At 61.2% G+C, this 17,556-nt stretch overlaps 1 protein-coding gene across 28 annotated transcripts in view; it reads left to right on the forward strand.

Moving 5' to 3' along the window:
• CACNA1G (calcium voltage-gated channel subunit alpha1 G) overlaps positions 1 to 17,556 on the forward strand; it is a 61,474-nt gene that overhangs the window by 33,112 nt on the left and 10,806 nt on the right. For 8 of the 28 annotated variants that reach the window (XM_039227830.1, XM_039227834.1, XM_039227841.1 and 5 more), the window contains 12 exons: positions 1,013 to 1,097; positions 1,189 to 1,382; positions 2,187 to 2,618; positions 3,517 to 3,617; positions 3,801 to 3,924; positions 5,637 to 5,705; positions 5,862 to 6,046; positions 6,922 to 7,048; positions 8,633 to 8,758; positions 9,358 to 9,447; positions 9,972 to 10,185; positions 16,992 to 17,143. In XM_039227830.1, coding sequence (XP_039083761.1) covers positions 1,013 to 1,097; positions 1,189 to 1,382; positions 2,187 to 2,618; positions 3,517 to 3,617; positions 3,801 to 3,924; positions 5,637 to 5,705; positions 5,862 to 6,046; positions 6,922 to 7,048; positions 8,633 to 8,758; positions 9,358 to 9,447; positions 9,972 to 10,185; positions 16,992 to 17,143 — 1,899 coding nt within the window. Of the gene's footprint in view, positions 1 to 1,012; positions 1,098 to 1,188; positions 1,383 to 2,186; positions 2,619 to 3,516; positions 3,618 to 3,800; positions 3,925 to 5,636; positions 5,706 to 5,861; positions 6,047 to 6,921; positions 7,049 to 8,632; positions 8,759 to 9,357; positions 9,448 to 9,971; positions 10,186 to 12,051; positions 12,106 to 16,991; positions 17,144 to 17,556 lie in introns of all 28 variants that reach the window. The other 20 variants (XM_039227831.1, XM_039227835.1, XM_039227842.1 and 17 more) reach the window with 9 other exon arrangements.

Raw genomic sequence — 17,556 nt, forward strand, 5'->3', positions numbered from 1 at the left:
AGCTCAGGACAAGTCTTTGGAGGATGTGAGGGTGGGCGTGCCTCTCGCCAGAAGGTCCCAGAATTTGAAACCCACTTCCGAGTCTCTGGCCCCCTGACCGCCTGGGAGGTCCAGCAGGTATCTGGGCCCTCCGCGCGGAGCCTGTGCTCCACCGTTTCCTTCACTGGCACTGGAATTCAGGCCAGAGCCGAGATTCCCGCGGGACCCCACAGTGCTCTGCCTCCTGGAGGTCCCACTCGATAATTAAAGGCCTCGTTAGGGATGTAAACTGAGTTAATGAAAATGATCCCCTGAGATGCCAATTACACAATATTTATGTCCTTATCAAAAGTAGCAATCAAGTATTTCTTAATAACTTCTTAAGGAGAAGTGTGTAATTACTGGGGAACCCACTGACCTGCTAAGAAGGAAGAAAAGAGTACCCCAGAGACAGGGACAGAGGTAAAAATGGGGCCAGGGGCCGGGGCGGGGTCTCGGGGAAGACGAGGGGAAGAAGCAGAGGGCCTGAAGTGGCCTCCTTAGGCTGAGCTGCTCTGTCTGGGGTCTTTCAACCTCCTTCTGGGGTCCTTGGGTCTGCTGCTCAGGGAAGGGCAGCCATGGAAGGAAAGCGGAGGGCACAAGAGGCCTTTGGAATTTAGGCTCTAGTGATCATTTCACCCGGGTCCCCAGCTCCCTCTGGCCTCTGCCACCCGCCCACCCGCCCGGCTCTTCCCTTCTCCCCTCAGCCCTTTCTGGAGCCAGTCCCAGCCGGGCTGGTTGCGCTGCGGGCTGTGGGGTTCACCGTGGCCTTCTCTGAGGGGTGGCAGGTGGGAGGCAGAGGTGTTGGGGGCCCTGGGGAGCTCTGGGCCCCACGCCTGGGTGGTGCGGCCTGTGCCCGTGCATGCCTCGTCCCGTGGTTGCTGGTTCCCGTAGCCTATGTGTGGTGTTTGCGTGTGGAGACAGGGAGGCCTCAGTCCAGCCCACTGAGACCTGCCCGGCCACGTCTCTAATGGCCCCCTCCACCCCACCCTAGGGAGATGCCACCAAGTCCGAGTCAGAGCCCGATTTCTTCTCGCCCAGCCTGGATGGCGATGGGGACAGGAAGAAGCGCTTGGCCTGTGAGTATCCATCCTGGGGGTGCGGCCCCCGGCCCTGAGGACTCAGCCTTGGGTGGGCTCAGGCTCCCTCCGTCTCTCCCCACCCCGGCAGTGGTGTCCCTGGGAGAGTACCCGGAGCTGCCGAGGAACCTGTTGCCGCCTCTCATCATCCACACGGCTGCCACACCCATGTCGCTACCCAAGAGTTCTAGCACCGGCCTGGCCGAGGCGCTGGGCCCCGCCTCCCGCCGCACCAGCAGCAGCGGGTCTGCCGGGCCAGGGGCGGCCCATGAGATGAAGTCGCCGGTACGGGGTGCACGTGGGTGCCCCAGGGTGGGACACGCACAGACGTCAGGAGGGAAAAGAGGAGGGAGGCGGACAGGCCCAAGGTGGGGAGCCTCTGAGCCACAGGCTGGACAAGCCCCGGGAAGGTCAGTGGAGCTAGTAATGCAGGCAGGTGAAGAGCTCTGGCCTTGTGGGGAGACAAAGCAGTGTCCTGATCCAATTCTCGCATTCCTTAACTGAGTGACCATGGGTGAAACCCAACCTCTGAGCCTCTGCTATAAACTAGGGGCGGGAAGGTCCTTATCTCCCTAATATTTTATTATAACAGCAAACCCCATGCAATTATTGATTCTGTACCAAGCACAGTTCCAGACACGGCTCATAAATGCTCTAAATGCGCGCGGAGCACCCTCATGAGGGAGGGATCATTATTAGCCCCATCTTACGGTTGGGGACCTGAGTCTCAGATTGCCAAACTGATTGGTGGGAAGCTCTGCAATGAGTTGGTGACAGGGCCAGGAGTCAATGTCAGGGCCCACGCCCCTGCCATCACTGTATGCTGCCAGTCAGCTAAAGGAGGAGTAGGTACTAGCCTCATAGCTCTTATACAGATGAGAAGCCGAGGCACAGAGAGGGTCAGTCACTTGCCCAAGGTCACACAGCTGGCTGGACTAAGTCATCTGAACCCAGGCATCTGGTCCAGGTGCTGAACCCTCGCTACCTGATGTGATGCCGAGGAGGCTCACAGGAGACAGGGTGCCTGTGAGGGGGTGCAGGGCTGTGAGGTCCTGGTTGAGACCACTCTCTCCTTGGCGCCCCCCGCAGCCGAGCGCCCGCAGCTCCCCACACAGCCCCTGGAGCGCGGCCAGCAGCTGGGCCAGCAGGCGCTCCAGCCGGAACAGCCTGGGCCGCGCCCCCAGCCTGAAGCGGAGGAGCCCGAGCGGGGAACGGCGCTCCCTGCTGTCCGGCGAGGGCCGGGAGAGCCAGGACGAGGAGGAGAGCTCGGGGGAGGAGAGAGCCAGCCCAGCAGGCAGCGACCGTCGCCACACAGGCTCCCTGGAGCGCGAGGCAAAGAGCTCCTTTGACCTGCCGGACACGCTGCAGGTGCCCGGGCTGCACCGCACGGCCAGCGGCCGCAGCTCAGCCTCCGAGCACCAGGACTGCAATGGCAAATCGGCCTCGGGGCGCCCGGCCCGGGCCCAGCGGCCCGACGACCCCCCACTGGATGGGGACGATGGTGATGATGAGGGCAACCTGGTGAGGCCCCTGTGGGCGTGGGGACTTCTCACACCTGACCTTGAGCAAGTGGGGAGGGGCGGGGGCAATGCCTGACCTGGTGCTGGGCTGGATGCCCCCCTCCCGGTTCTACGGCATTTAGGGAGTTACCATCACGCCCGAGGGGTCTCCAGGGGTGCCGGGCCTGAAGCTGAGCTCCAGACCGCCCCCTTCTCTCCTGGCGCCTGCCCTGCCGAGCCCCAGATCCTCGTCACACACGGGGCTGCGGTCCTTGGTGGATATGAACGGTTTCGGGCAGATGTGTATGAATCTTTCATGACCTTCCCCCAGTGACTCAGAAATACCCATCACTCATCTCTCCAAACTGACGCCCTCCCCTCTCTCCTCGCGACCTCATCACAAGCCTTGACCTCACACCCATCCTTGCCCATTCACCCCTCCCCCGGCCCCCTCACCACCACCACCTCTAACCTGGGGGATGGGGCACAGGGATCTAGGACCTCAGGGTTAGCACGGGAGCAGAAGGGGCCCCTGTGTCCCCTCCTCCCAGGTGTGTCTTTGAGCAGACAGCTGTGACGGGTACCACGTTTGATAATTGGTGCGGCTTCCAAGCCCAGCGGGGAGGGAAGCTAGGAGGGCCTGCAGGGGTGGGGCTGGAGGAAGAGAGGGAAGCACAGAGAGCCTGGGGGGTAGGGGTGGGGGGCGAGTGCAGGGGAGGAGGGAGAGGAGAGGCGCAAAGTGAGGAACCGACCCTCAGGGGACCAGAGGAGACTGGGGGTCTTGGGAAGAAAGGAAAGGAAACTGGGCCCAGTGGGAGGGGCTGGGCAGGGAGCGAGGGCCATGGAGCTGCAGGCAAGGGACAGGGAGTGGGGAACTTGGGGACCCGGGCCTGCACACCAGCCCTGCGATCCTTCTACAGAGCAGAGGGGAGCGGATGAGAGTGTGGATCCGAGCCCGGCTGCCCGCCTGCTGCCGGGAACGAGACTCCTGGTCCGCCTACGTCTTCTCTCCTCAGTCCAGGTGAGCAGGGGGTCGCGGACCTCTCCTCCTGGGGGAACTGTCCCGTGACCCCACCCCGGGGACGCCGGAAGTGTCCTGGCCTGAGGGCACGTGAGGGCGGCGTGTCCTCCCGGAGGCGGCAAGGCCGCTCACCGCCGCCCAGCCCGCCCCCTGCTCAGCCTTTGCCCCGCTCCGAACGAACAGGTTCCGCCTCTTGTGCCACCGAATCATCAGCCACAAGATGTTCGACCACGTGGTCCTTGTCATCATCTTCCTCAACTGCATCACCATCGCCATGGAGCGTCCCAAGATCGACCCCCACAGCGCTGTGAGTCACCAACGACTAAACTTGGTGGCTGTGGAGGGCCGGCTCGGAGCCAGGCCCCTCCTGGGTGAGCGCTCACAGAGCCAGCAAGGCAGGCGCCGAGGCCCGGAGAGACACGGAGGCAGGGCACCGGCCTCCCTTAGGCCTCCCTGGCAGCTGGTACCCCGGCTGGTGCCCTGTGTCCTGCCTGCCTCCGTCCCCCTTCTGTGACACACCAGCCCAGCTTGGGGACTGGGCCTTGCTCCTTTCCTGGGTGAAAAGGGAACCCCATCGCAGCCTGGCTGTCTGCCGATGGCACGTTCTCGTGAGCCAGGGACCTGGGGCCCCAGGCGTGCGTCGGCGAGCAGCAGGGTGATGTGGACGGCACGACCGGCCCCCGCTGGGCTGAGTGCTCTTGCTTCCCCTGCTGCCTGCAAAGGGGCTCGGTGTTGCCCGTGATCTGTGCGCTGACGGGGGAGACGTCCCGCCCAGCCTACCCCATGCGCCTTGCAGAGTAAGGGAAAGGGGGATGCCCTTTGCTCCTCTCGGTCCTGCCGGACTGCAAACAAGTAGGTTTTCACCTCTGCTTGGCTGTGAACCGGTTAGTCCTCCTCCAAAGGGGAGCAAGGGCCGGAGGCCTTCGTCCGGACCTACCCCCCGGGGGCCTGTCTTCTTTAGGATGGGCGCAAATGGCTATGGGAGCTGTGTCTCCCCAGCTGAGCATCATAGCCCCTGCCCCAGACAACGGTGGCCCCTCGTGGCATCTTGCTGAGCTTGTTCCGAGCGGCCCCCCGCCCTCTTCACCGCCCCCCACACCGCCATTCAGAGTTCAGTGTTTCTGGGATCCTGTTCTTCATTAGAGAGAAGGGTGGGAAAGGCGAGACCCTTTGGAGTGGAGGGCAGGCCTGGGGATAGGTGGGTGAGGGGATCCCCGCCTCTGGGGCCTGTGCAGAGTGGGGCGAGGGTGCCTGGCCACACAGGTCCCTGGTCGGCCTTCTGCCCGAGGCTTTGCTACAGGGCCCTCTGTCATTGTCACATCTGCCCCTCAGCTCCTCTCCCCCTTTCCCTACCTCTCTCTTTCCCTTTCTCTGTTTCTTGGTCTCCCTGACACACTCTCTGCGTGTGGCCTCTCCAGCCCTCTCTCAGCCACCCAGGGACAGACTCAGCCTACAGATATCAGGGGACGTGGGTCACCTTCTTTCCCGCCCCTTAAACACAGTGCCAGGGATGGAAAGCCTGTACCCAGGCCCCTGGCTTGCCCTGTGGCTCCATTTCTGGGCCACACAGCAGGACAGCAAGTGCGGGGAGAAGGGTGGAGAGCAGGATGAGGGGGGTCAGAGATCAAGGTAAACCCTGCCTCAGTTTTAAGAAGGGAATCAGGATACGGTCTGAGATATAGGCTCAGATGACAGCACTGTTGGGGGACTGTTTCCCCTTCAAGGCCATTCCGGGGTGCGGGGTTGGGGGGAGGTAGTGCTGTTCCAGGGCAGGGGGCAGACTGTCCAGAGCTGAGAGTCAGGGGGGTGGGTGGCTGGCGCTGGCTGCGTGTATGTGGGAGAGACAGAGAGGGAGGGGGGTTCTGGGAAGAGGAGACTGTGTGCCTTAGGGAAGGTGGGAGCCATTGCCCAGAGTCAAGAGTCAAACACTGGGGACAGTTGCTGGCGTCTGTGCACGGAGCGGCCCCGGCTCATGAAAGGAGGTCCTGGCGGGCAACACGTGCTTGCTGTCCCTTGCAGGAGCGCATCTTCCTCACCCTCTCCAATTACATCTTTACCGCAGTCTTTCTGGCAGAGATGACCGTGAAGGTGACTGGGCGTCAGTGTTGCTTTGGGGCTATGTGGTTCCCGGGGCGGGGGAGGGGTGCGGGCGGGGTGCGGATTGGAGAGATTGGCCACGATCGGAGGGCAGGGCTGGGGACCGCGGGGAGGTGGCGGCCACAGTGATGCAGCCGGCGTCCCCAGGTGGTAGCGCTGGGCTGGTGCTTCGGGGAGCAGGCGTACCTGCGTAGCAGCTGGAACGTTCTCGACGGGCTGCTGGTGCTCATCTCCATCATCGACATCCTGGTGTCCATGGTATCTGACAGCGGGACCAAGATCCTGGGCATGTTGAGGGTGCTGAGGCTGCTGCGGACCTTGCGCCCACTCAGGTGAGCCCCCAACCGTGCATCCTCCCCGGGGACACCTCCCGCAACACCCCGCCGGGCAAGAGTCCCCCACCCCCTGCCCCTGCTTCCTGCCTCTGACCCCCATGGAGGACATGTCATCACTTGGCTGGGGCTCACATGATGGCCCCAGGAGTTTCCCTGCCTTGGGCACTCCCCCTCCATGTCACTCCCCACATGACATACTGCTCAGGGCTACCACGCCCCTGACCTTGTGCAGGGCACAGTGTAAGAGGTCACAGGCAGGGCCCCCCCCATATCCTTCAGCTGAAGCTGTCCCTCGAGTGGTACCTTCAGGGTCGGTCATCCTCCCTGGTTACAGACTCCATTCCCCACCCTCACACGCCTCTCAGGGACCACCCACCGGGTAACGCCTCTAGCAGAGCATCTGCTTTCTCGGGGAACCCTCCCACAATCACCCTCCATCCCCCACCGTCAGAACATTCCATGGATGGGGACAACACTGACAGACTAGTGATGCCTCCCCGGCTGTAATAATCCACCTGTCCCCTCTTCCCCTCCTTGCCTGCACCCTTCATGCTCCCTGTAAGTCGACCTCCCTGTCCCCACAACACACTGCATCCCTGGGTAACACCTCCCTTGAGTTGAGTCCCCTTCCCTTCTCAGCTCCATCAGGTGATACCTTGAGACCTGGGAGTAGATGGGAAGAAGGGGGGGGTGTCTGCATCCTGTTTTGAGAGATTGGAGGTGGGAGTCCCCACAGCGGGGATCTTGGGAGACGAGAACTGCCCAGAAAGCCAGAGGCCAGGATGGGGGTGGGGGCGGGGGAGCAGCAGGCAAGGGACAAGGGAGCGTCCTCGCTGAGGGAACCCCTCTTATTGCCCACCCTTCCTCCCCAGGGTCATTAGCCGGGCCCAGGGGCTGAAGCTGGTCGTGGAAACGCTGATGTCCTCACTGAAGCCCATCGGCAACATCGTGGTCATCTGTTGTGCCTTCTTCATCATTTTTGGCATCCTGGGGGTGCAGGTTTGTGGCAGCCTGGGGGCCAGGTGTCGGTGGGAACCTGAGGAGCAGCCTTCCTATTGGCCTTGGATGCTGAGACTCGAGCTGTAGCCGCTGCTGTCTTTATTCCAGAAAGGAAAAAACAGGGACGCTTCCCTCGAGGCCCTAGGCCTCAGGCCCCTCTGCCTCTTGGGCGTTTTGCAGCAAACAAGTAGCCTAGAAGAGGTCCCCAAAGGGGAAGGGGGCTTCAGAGAGGGGGCTGACCTGTGGGGCCACTGCAGACGGCTGCCGCTGCCCCCCTCACATGCTGCTCTCCTGAGCGCTGCCGCCCGCCGTCCTGGCCCCGGTCTGCTCCGGGATCCCCTCCCTTCCCCTCCTGCCCCGCTTGAGCTGAGTGGGCTGCAGGCCAGGCCTGGGGATCCAGGGCCCAGACAGCTGGGCCAGGTTAGCGGCGGTGAGCCGGCAGGCAGGAGGGTGCAGACCCAGACGAGGCAGGAAGTGGGGGCTGCTGGAGGGGGAGGAACTTGGCCTCTGGCCCGGGGAGGAAACTGGCTTTGGAGGAAAAAAGATCAGGAGCTGCCTGCAGGCTTCAGCGGGCACCCCCGGGAGCTGGGGAGCCCCTGCATCCCCGGTCTTCCAGAACCCTCCGGCTCCAGCTATTTCAGCTTCAAAGTAGACAGCTGGCTGTCGGGGCAGCGGCGGTGGGTGGGGGCGACTCCTGGGTGGCTCCCGCCCCTCCCATTCTCGTCCTTTGGCTTCCTGGAGTGTCCCCATTACCCTGGGAAGAGGACTGTTCCTGGTTTCATAAAATTCTCTAGCCACAGGGACCGGGCTGGGGTACATTTGCCAAAGCTGTGTGCTGCCCCTTCCCCTTCCCTCGCCTCCGGCCGGCTTGGATGAACAGGGAGCACCATCGTGAGCCCCGTCCTGGGCGCGAGGCCATCCTGAATGGCTTGCCCAGGGCCGCTGGTCCTCCTGACCCCTCCCATCCCTTGCCTACCCACAGTCGTAGCCCGGTGTGTTCTAGAGTGAGGGTGAGCTCTCCAGTCAGAAATACCTGCATTCAAGCCCCCTTTCTGCCCCCTACATACAACCTTAGTGAGTGAATGTACTTCTTGGGGCCTCAGTTTTCCTCATCTGTAAAGTAGAGTCTATAATACCTAGCCTGCCCCCTGCCTTTAACCCCGGCCCCTGAGTATCTGATGCAGTGGGTCTGGGGTGGGGGGCCTGAGAGTTCGCATTCCTAGCGTGATCCCAGACGCTGCTGATGTTTGCTGGCCCACGAACCCCACGTGGAAAACCACTGGCTTCTCCCTTTGCAGAAAACAAAGAACTATCCCCCTCCCTCCATCCTTCCCCAGCACCTGCCCCGATGACCTTTTCTCCTGCTCCAGGGCCTCTGCTCCCAGGAGCCCAGAGAAAGGGGTGCCCAGGGCAGGGGAGGTTCCTGTCAGTGTCTCCCTGACTCGGACACTCCCTGTCCTTGCTTGGAGTGATCCCAAAGCCCTTGGGCCCCAGAGCTTGTGTGCAGGAGGAGGGGCTGGTGAGTTCAGGGCTTCCTGTGGCCACAGCTCAGTTGGCTCTGTGTCTGGGGGTGTCTGTGTCCAGCTCTTCAAAGGGAAGTTCTTCGTGTGCCAGGGCGAGGATACCAGGAACATCACCAACAAGTCTGACTGCGCCGAGGCCAGTTACCGGTGGGTCCGGCACAAGTACAACTTTGACAACCTCGGCCAGGTGAGCTCCATGCTCCGGGGTGGAGGTGGGGGTGCGGGCGGCAGCAGGAGGCTGGAGGGGACACGGGTACATGCGTAGTGACGCACGCAGGGCAACTGACTCGCCGGGGCCTCGGCTCCATCCACTAGTAAATGGGTCGTAAAGGTGTTTCCTCGGAGCGTTGTGGTTAAGGGTGCGACGAAACGATGTGTGTGTCTGCTTAGCCTGGTACCAGGCGGATTTATCTTCTCGAGATAATGCCGTTTCTTACTCCGCATTCGCAGAAGTGGAGAAACGTAGAAAATGAAATAGCTCACTCCGTTTTGCTGGTTTGCTTCCCAGACCCAGCCTGGTTGGGCCTGCTGGATTTTCCAGGGCTCTGGTGTCTCTTGCTCCACCTGGCTAAGGTCAGAGGCCCCACGGCCTCTCTGGCTTCACGCCAGTCATGGAGCCCCGGGACAGAGAGCTCTCCTAGGGCCCAGAGTGTGACTCAGGCCTGACCTCGGAAAGGCTAGGGTCCCCTGAGCCGCTGCCAGGAGGTACTTTAGGGACGCAGGGCATGTGTGGTTTGGCCACACGTCCTAGGTTTCAGATGGTTTCTCCTCCTCCCCTCCCCCAAGGCCCTGATGTCCTTGTTCGTGCTGGCCTCCAAGGACGGCTGGGTGGATATCATGTACGACGGGCTGGATGCCGTGGGCGTGGACCAACAGGTAGGGCCGAGGTGGGCAGGATCCATCTTTGGGCTCGGGCCACTCACCCAAGGCCTGATGGGATGCAGGCACGGGCCAGAAAGAGAGCAAGGCTGATTGGCAAAACACCATCCAAGAGGCATCCCCCCGTTAGCAGAGGCTGTGACTGGTAGCCCGAGGGCCATATCCGGGCGTGTTGTATTGGATTGCAACATGTTTCCACGGCAAACATTTAAGCGCTGGTGGATTTCGTGTGGAAATCCAGAGCCGCACCTGGGAACAAAGGGCTTGCTTTCCATCAGGGCAGGAGTTACCTGGAACAAAGACGCAGCCGCCTCTCTGGGCTAGAAGATCTACCCTCCACTTTGCCACAGTCCCCACCCCTCCCGTGCATACTTAGCACCTGCTGGGGGCCCCGTAGCCAACCGAGTTTGCAGAGCGTGTGTAAAGGAACCCGGGCTATGGGGCGGCCGGGGCGGCCCCCGAGACAGGTCCGATGCGTCCTCGGGCTGATGCCTCCGCCTGTCCTTCCTGATCCCCACCAGCCCATCATGAACCACAACCCCTGGATGCTGCTATACTTCATCTCGTTCCTGCTCATTGTGGCCTTCTTTGTCCTGAACATGTTTGTGGGCGTGGTGGTGGAGAATTTCCACAAGTGTCGGCAGCACCAGGAAGAGGAGGAGGCCCGGCGGCGGGAGGAGAAGCGGCTGCGGAGACTGGAGAAAAAGAGAAGGAGTAAGGAGAAGCAGATGGCCGGTCGGTAGTCTTTCCACATCTCTCTGAGTCGTGCTTGACCTTGGCCTTGTGACTGCAGGGGACCAGGGGCTGGGGCTGGGGGCAGGGAGAAGATGCTCCCACCGCCCCCGCCTCACCTCCTCCTTCCCCTCAAGAGCATGTCAGCCTCTAGAGCACGCATGAAGCAGACCAGTTCGGCCCCCGTGGGGGAGGGGAGCGACCCCCCCGCCCCCACCCTGCGGGGCTCCCCGGGTCTCGGCAGCATACTCCTCAGACGAGATGCCAGGTCGAAGCTGACGCACGACCTCTCCCAGCTCGTCCCTCGGGGGAGCCTCATGGGATGAGAGCATGCTACTTTGCCGCTTGCCGGTGTCCAGAGGCCCCGGGATTGGCCCAGGTCCCAGACGTGCCTGCTCCAGGGTTGGGGAGCAAGCACCTTGAACCTGCGCCTGCCTAGTGTCTATAGCTGCTGAGCAAGGCCTCGGCAGAGACTGCAAATGGACCAGCGGGAAGAGAATCCAGACCCACTCTCTCCCTATCTCCAGCAAAAGTCCCTGGCTGTCTTTTTTTTTTTTTGCCAAGCCTGTGGGGGTGGGGTGAAAAATCTCTCCTGGCTCAGAGAAGGTCTGAAGTTATAGGGACTCTAAAGCTTAGACCCCACCCCCCACCAGCCCCCTCACCTGTGATCTCCAACATCTCTTGGCTTGGGCTCCGGGAGAGCCCCCCATCCCACCCCTCCTCATGCTCTTACCCCAGGGGTGGGCCAGGACTAAGGGGAAAGACCCGGATTCCAGGAAGGATTCGAGGGAAGTAACGGGCGCGGGAGCCCCTGTTTCTCCAGGTGTGTCTGCACCTGTCTCCCTGTCTTCAGGGTTCCTGTCCGTCTGTCTGGTACTCGGTAATCTCCGTGACTCTCTCTCTCAGTCACTGCCCACGTCTCGCTGAGTGTCTTTCTGTGTGGGTTTCTCTAAGCCTTTGTGTGTCTGTCTCTGTTTGGTCTGCGGGGTTCCCTTCTCTGCACCCTTTCACACACCGCCTTCCTTACGCCAATAAGATGTGTGCAGTGCTCTGAGTTTTCCCTTTGGTTTGTTGAAATGTGAGTACTACCAAATGGGTTAGGGGCTGCGGTCTTCCTCTCTCCTCTCTCCCCCTGGCTCTATCTGCTGTCACCTGTGGGGGACACCTGGAGCGAGGGGAGGGGGTGTGGGAGGGTGGGGGCTGGGCGGGGGAAGGACAGAGCCAGAGCTCCCTGTGCGAGGGGAGGTGGGGGCTGCTCAGGACCGAAGGCGAGGAGATACTGGCCTCTGGGCAGCGGTGGGTGGTACAGTTCTCCATGTCCTCAACACCCGTGCCCCAGGCCCCTTGCTCAACTCTGGGGTAGGCCCCCCCACCCCACTGGGCTCTCCATGTGGATGTCAAGCTGAGCAGGTGCACCATCCCCTGCAGCCACGTTCCCACCCCTGCTCCATCCGCCCCGCCCCTCCTTGCAGTCTGCCTGCTCGGCGGGGCATCTGCACATGGAATTCTTTTGGCAGGAGGCACTTGTGGTCCTGCCTGACCAGCTGGCTCCCCTTCTGGGGTCTATAGCTATCTCAGGTGGTGCCAAGGCCGAGGCCCGGGTAGGAGTGGATGTCTGTTCTGATGACAGCCTGCCCGCCTCTCCCCGTGCCTCCGACTCTGGCCCTGTGACCCTGATGAGCTGCCCCAATCGCTCATCTTCCTCAAGTGCCCTGGGGCTGGACACGCAGGACCAGCCACCCATGCTCAGTGTACCCCACGAACAGGCAGAGTGAGGGTTGGAGCCAAGGGGGAGGGAACTGCTTCTAGGGGCCCCTGCCCGGCCCTCCTGGTCCGGCCAGTGACCAATGTCGTGTTTCGTTCTTTTAGATCTAATGCTGGACGATGTAATTGCTTCCGGCAGCCCATCCAGCGCGGCGCCAGGTACTGCGTCTGGGGTTGTGGGTTCCAGGGCGAGGCCCGGGGGCAGTCAGGCCCCACCTGCCCCCAGGCCCGCCTCATGCGTGCCGGGATGTCCTCTTGGCTCCCCCCTCCAGGGCTCATTGATTCCGAACTCTTGGGGTGAGGGAGTGAGGGTCCCTGGGGCGCCGCCGGGCTCTGCGTCATCCTATAGGCCTTGCACGCCCCTTCCTCCGACACCTCTTGGAGGACCCTCCTCCCACGAGGCTTCCAAGGGCCGAGTTGCCCCGCCGCCTGGAAGAGGGGCTCCCACTCCTGCTCCTCCTCCATGTCATACCGTTTGATTATTAGAGCTGCAAATCTCGCATGTCTCCTTTTGTCTGAAGGGAAGACTTTGATCCAAGGAAAGCAGGATGAGAGGAGCAGAGGGGGAAAGGATTTGTTTTAAAAATGTAACAATGAATAATTGAACAGACTCATTAATAGTCAAGTAACCACGGTGGCCACGTCATCGCTACCAGCCGCAGGACCGGAATCTGAGGCCTGCGTTAGCCATAACTTCTCGCCCCCCACAAAAGCCAAAGATTTGGGAGTGAGTTGGGTCCTTGTCATTGAGAGCTGTGTCCCCCGGGATGGCTTTAGTCCTGCTCGACCCTCCCCCGGCCCTCCGGCCCCTGCCTTCCCCCAACACGGGCCCTCGACAGAAGGTCAGAGGCCCCGAGACCCTGTGACAGCCGCGGGGCCTCGTCCCACCCTCTCATGTCTTCCCCGGCTGGTTCCCAACTTGTTCACCCCCAAGGGCACCCCGCATCACCTCCTCCCGCAGAGCCCACATTTTAAGAGACTGTCTTTGAAGCTGCAAGCACTTCAGCAATGACTTTGTTTCACTGTTTTTACTAATCAGAGGCACGTCTAATTACCAACCAGAGCTTCAGAGCTGCAGAAGGTTTCACGCTGTACGATAGCAAAGAAAGACCCTTTTGCCATTAAATTAGTCCATGGGGTCTTAACATAGGCCTATGTATGATTCTTTTAAGCTTTTAGAAATATTGAAAAGAACGTTAAGGACCCCCACGGGCCTCCCTTCTCAGGCTGCGGCAGACTTGAGACTTCAGGCTGGGAACCACTGGGCTATGACTTTGTCCACCATCCTGTGCTCCCCCGGAAGCCAGACCCTGGCAGACGCTGCCCCTTGGGGGCTGGGCTACCTGATCTGTGGGTGCTCAGGGACCCCCTGGGCCTCGCTTTGGGAGGCCATCCCTGAGGGTTGATGTCTCCTGTACCCATGGTGCCGAGCTGTGGTGTGTGGCATTGAGAGACTGTCCGTCTGGGCGCTCAGGAGGCTCTAACCCATACGTGTCTGGATTGCCTGGGTCCCACGTCTCTGTGTCAGGCTATACTGCAAATTCCTGATGTGTCAGGGGTGAGGGAGAGTGGGAGGAAGTGCCCTTCGGCTTTTTCCTTACGGGGTCACCTGGGCCGTACACCGAAGTGTCCATGCATACACATTTACCCCATCCTGGCTGATACTGCCCTCACATGGGGCCAGCCCACAGAGCCTTCGTCGCCAGGAATTAACACACTCAGACTCTCTTGGGCTCAAAGCTCCTCCCGACACACCCACTCTGTTACCCTCACGCTGCACCCCCATCCCAGTCACATTCTGCCATGCTCCCATTGGCACGCACAGGCTTGGACCATAGTGTGTCTTGCCTTTCCGGCTGGTAATGAAGACTCAGAGACCCTCAATCGGGGCTCAGATCACCCCACATCCCCCTTTCCCAAACCTGCTGTTCTGTGTGGTCTCTGGTAAAATTTTCCAAGCGCTTCTGTGCGTGTAAGAATCACCTGGAGAACATATTAAGACACAGATTCCAGAGCACAGCCCTGGCAGTTCTCATGCACTGGTCTGGGTCTGGCCAACTGCGTGGTACCCCTGGTCCGGGGCGGCTAGAATCCAGCCCCCAGGCACCACACATGTCCGGCCAGCACGGCTCACACTCCGTGCACTCCCAGGGGAGGGTGCCAGCCAGACCCCAGGGAGAGGCAGACAGGAAGTGCCATTGATTATCAGGGGAATGGGCCTGACCAGACACCTGGGTCCAGCCCGGCAAAGGGAAGGGACTAGGGCCACCAGGTGGCTGCTCAGCCTGGAGCACCAGCTGCACTCCCCTCGGCCACCTGTGGCATCTGCGTCCACTCACCCTCTCTCCTTCCGCTGGGACCCAGTGATCAGGCCCGGCCACTGCAGCTGAAGGTGTGGCCTCTGCCCCAGGGGGCCTGTGTCCCCGGGGGGGGGATCCCTGCCTTCCGCCTCCTCCCTGTTCCTCTGCCTTGCACACCCTCTGCCCTGACTGCGCCTTGGGCTCTACTAACTACCTGCGCCTGCTGCCCTCACTCACAGCCGCGCTGGCCCGGCTCCTCTCCTGGCTCTTGCCCCTGGCTCGGGGCTGGGCAGTCCTGGAGGTGCCTTCCTCCTGCTGCCTGTCTCTGTGCCATTTTCTCTGCCTGAGTCAACTCATACTGGTGGGGGGCAGGGAGAGGGGCTATGGCCGGAGCTCTCGGAGCAGCAGACCTACCCAGGGCTCCTCCAGGAGGTCTCTCCTTCTCAGAGCTCAGGCAGGAGGGTGATATCATCCAGAGCCTACCAGCGAGAGCCTTCTGGCAGACTCTTTGAGGTCTAAACCCACCAGGCAGCTGGTGAGAGATTGGGGCTGGGAGTTCGGGTCCTGGCTCCGTCACGGCCTCACCCTGTGAGGACAGCTCGCTTGTGCTGGCCCTCGGTCTCTCCCTCCGTAAAACAAAGCGTGTGACCAAGGACATGCTGATCAGATTGGCCCTGGGACTCTTTGGACCTGTGCTCTGAAGGGGGGATTTCTGGCAGCCTCGGCACCTGCTGGTCTGGGCTTGGGACCCGGCTCGAGTGGCAGACCCCGGTCACTACAAGCAGATGCTCGGCTTCAGCCCTGTCCCCACCTTTCCTTTGCGCTGCGGGGAGGAGGGTCCCAGGCTAATCCCAGCCCACTTGCCCCCTGAGAGCCAGAGCAAGGCCGGAAGGCAGAGGTGGTGACAGCTTCAGTTTGGGGCTGCCTACATAGACCAGGGGACAGGGCAGAGTGGGACTCCTCCCCCTGCCTCTCCTCTGCACCATCTTAGCTAATAATGGGGCTAATAAGGAGCTGCTTCTTCTAACCTAATTGTATTCAAACATTTTAGTTAATTCTCCATTCATATTTTAGCATAATGGAATCGGGTGCTCTCGGCACTTATGGAGATTAACGCAGAGACAGCGTTCCAGCTGCTAAGGCCACGCAGGGCGATTAGCGCCCTCTGGTTCTTGTGGGTACTTGAAGGAAGGAAGGAAGAGGCCCGGCTCGCCGGGTCCACCCTCCACGATCGCAGTGTGGATGACCCGCGGCCTCCTGTTGTCCGTCCCTTGTCCTGAGCTTCTCCACCCCGACCCCGTCCTGGGGATCAGGAGGGCCACCCGAGCTAACAGCCACAGCTGGCCAGCCCGTCTCTGAAAACAAAACGCTGGCATAACCCGCTCTGTGGTGGCGCCCCGGAACATTCGGGACCTTCGGCCTCTTGGTTATCCACACACGGAGGCCGATGCTGGAGAGTGGTGTCGGGCGAGGCCGAACGCGCAGCTCTTGGGCGCTCTTCTTCCTTCAGCCTCTGGTGGGGGCTCGCCCCAGGCCACCCCCTGACTCAGTTTACCTCTCTGTGAACTAGTCCTCTGCATGGGGAAGGACACCTATGACTGAGCTGGCCTGGACTCAAAGCTTCCTGCTGCCCTGCGCCAGCCACCCCCCGACACAGGCCTCACAGGCCTTGCTGGCTGGCTTGCTTCCGCCCTAGGCTTTCTGAGGGGGAAGGGCTGTCTGGGACCTGAGGCTGCCCCAAGCCTCCCCGTGGGGCGCCTCCTCTTTCTTTGTGGCTGCCCTGGAGACCAATCTGTCAAACGCCTCCTGATGACATCTGTCCCCCCAACGTGGCCCGGCCTTTCCTCCGCACCTGGAGGAGGGACCCCCTGCACTCTCCTGCCCCCAGATTCATTCTGCCTGCTTAGTGGGCCAGCCTTCTGGCACCGTGATTTTGTAACTAAGTGGTTCGCTAATTACACGAGAACGATGCCTCTGACAGATCTCAGACAGCGCTTCCAGCCCAGCCTGGAGCCTGATGCCATCAGGAGCAGGCTGGGCATTGCCTCGTTAGAAACTGGGTGAGTCCTTCGGGTGGAGCCCTCCCCCATGGGTCTGGGGAAGAGCGGAGCCCTGTGGCCTCCCCTCTGCCCCCCACCCCACGAGGGCCCCGGAGGCCCCGGCCCTGCCCCTCTGGAGGCCCTCAGGGTGGGTCAGTGCGGCCGGCCAACAGGACGTCCAATTTCCAATCTCCAGTGTTATCTCCAAATCCCAGCTCTGTGTAATCTGCTCGGCTCCCCTCTGGGGCACTGAGTTCGGTGAAAGAGCGGGGGCCTTTGCCTCTCTGTGGATGGAGCGTCCTCGGAGCCTGATAAGACCGGTCGCGTTTCATCTTATTGATCTGGCCTTACGGCGGAACACCAAGTCAAGGGCATGCTGAGGGGCTGGCGGACTTGGGAGGCTGCCTTGGGGAGGGGGCTCACCTGGTGTCTAATGCGGGTGGGGAGCTCTGCATGTCCTGACCCCTCCTGCACCCGACTGTAGCCAGTAGACCCGATGCTTGGAGGGCGGACGCGGGAGAGCTCTCCCCCGGCCCCCCGAGAAGGGTAGTGCGTGGAGGGCGAGGATGCAGATGACACCGGAATGTTTCAGCTCTGGCATTAGACGCTGGTGGCTGTGAGGGACTTGGGTGGAGGGGGCGCAGTGGGCAGAGGCCCGACGGCTGCTCTGCTCTCCCCCCCCCACCACCCCCCCCCGCCCCACCAGAGGCCCAGTGCAAACCCTACTATTCAGACTACTCTCGCTTCCGGCTGATCGTCCACCACATGTGCACCAGCCATTATCTGGATCTCTTCATCACGGGTGTCATTGGGCTGAACGTGGTCACCATGGCCATGGAGCACTATCAGCAGCCCCAGGTAGGAGTGAGTCCTGCCTCCAGGTGTGGGACTGCAGGGGGAGGCTACCCCAGCCTGGGCGGGGGTACCCCAGACAAGTGCTGGGCACCCTTTTGCGCACCTTGCAGTGACCCTTGGAAGTGGGGATCATCTTGGTTTTACAGATGAGGACACTGAGTCTCAGAGAGGTTAGTCGATGACACCAAGGTCACGCAGCTCAGAAGGAAAGGACCTGATTTCTTTCTTTTTTTTTTTTTTTTTTTAATGTTTTACTTATTTCTGAGAGAAAGAGAGAGACAGCGTGAGCAGGGGAGGGCCAGAGAGAGAGAGGGACACACAGAATCTGAAGCAGGCTCCAGGCTCTGAGCTAGCTGTCAGCACAGAGCCCAATGCGGAGCTCGAACCCACAAACCGTGAGATCATGACCTGAGATC

Source organism: Hyaena hyaena, unplaced genomic scaffold (genome assembly GCF_003009895.1).
Source record: "Hyaena hyaena isolate Hyena2069 unplaced genomic scaffold, ASM300989v1 scaffold_29, whole genome shotgun sequence".
NCBI classification, from domain to species: domain Eukaryota; kingdom Metazoa; phylum Chordata; class Mammalia; order Carnivora; family Hyaenidae; genus Hyaena; species Hyaena hyaena.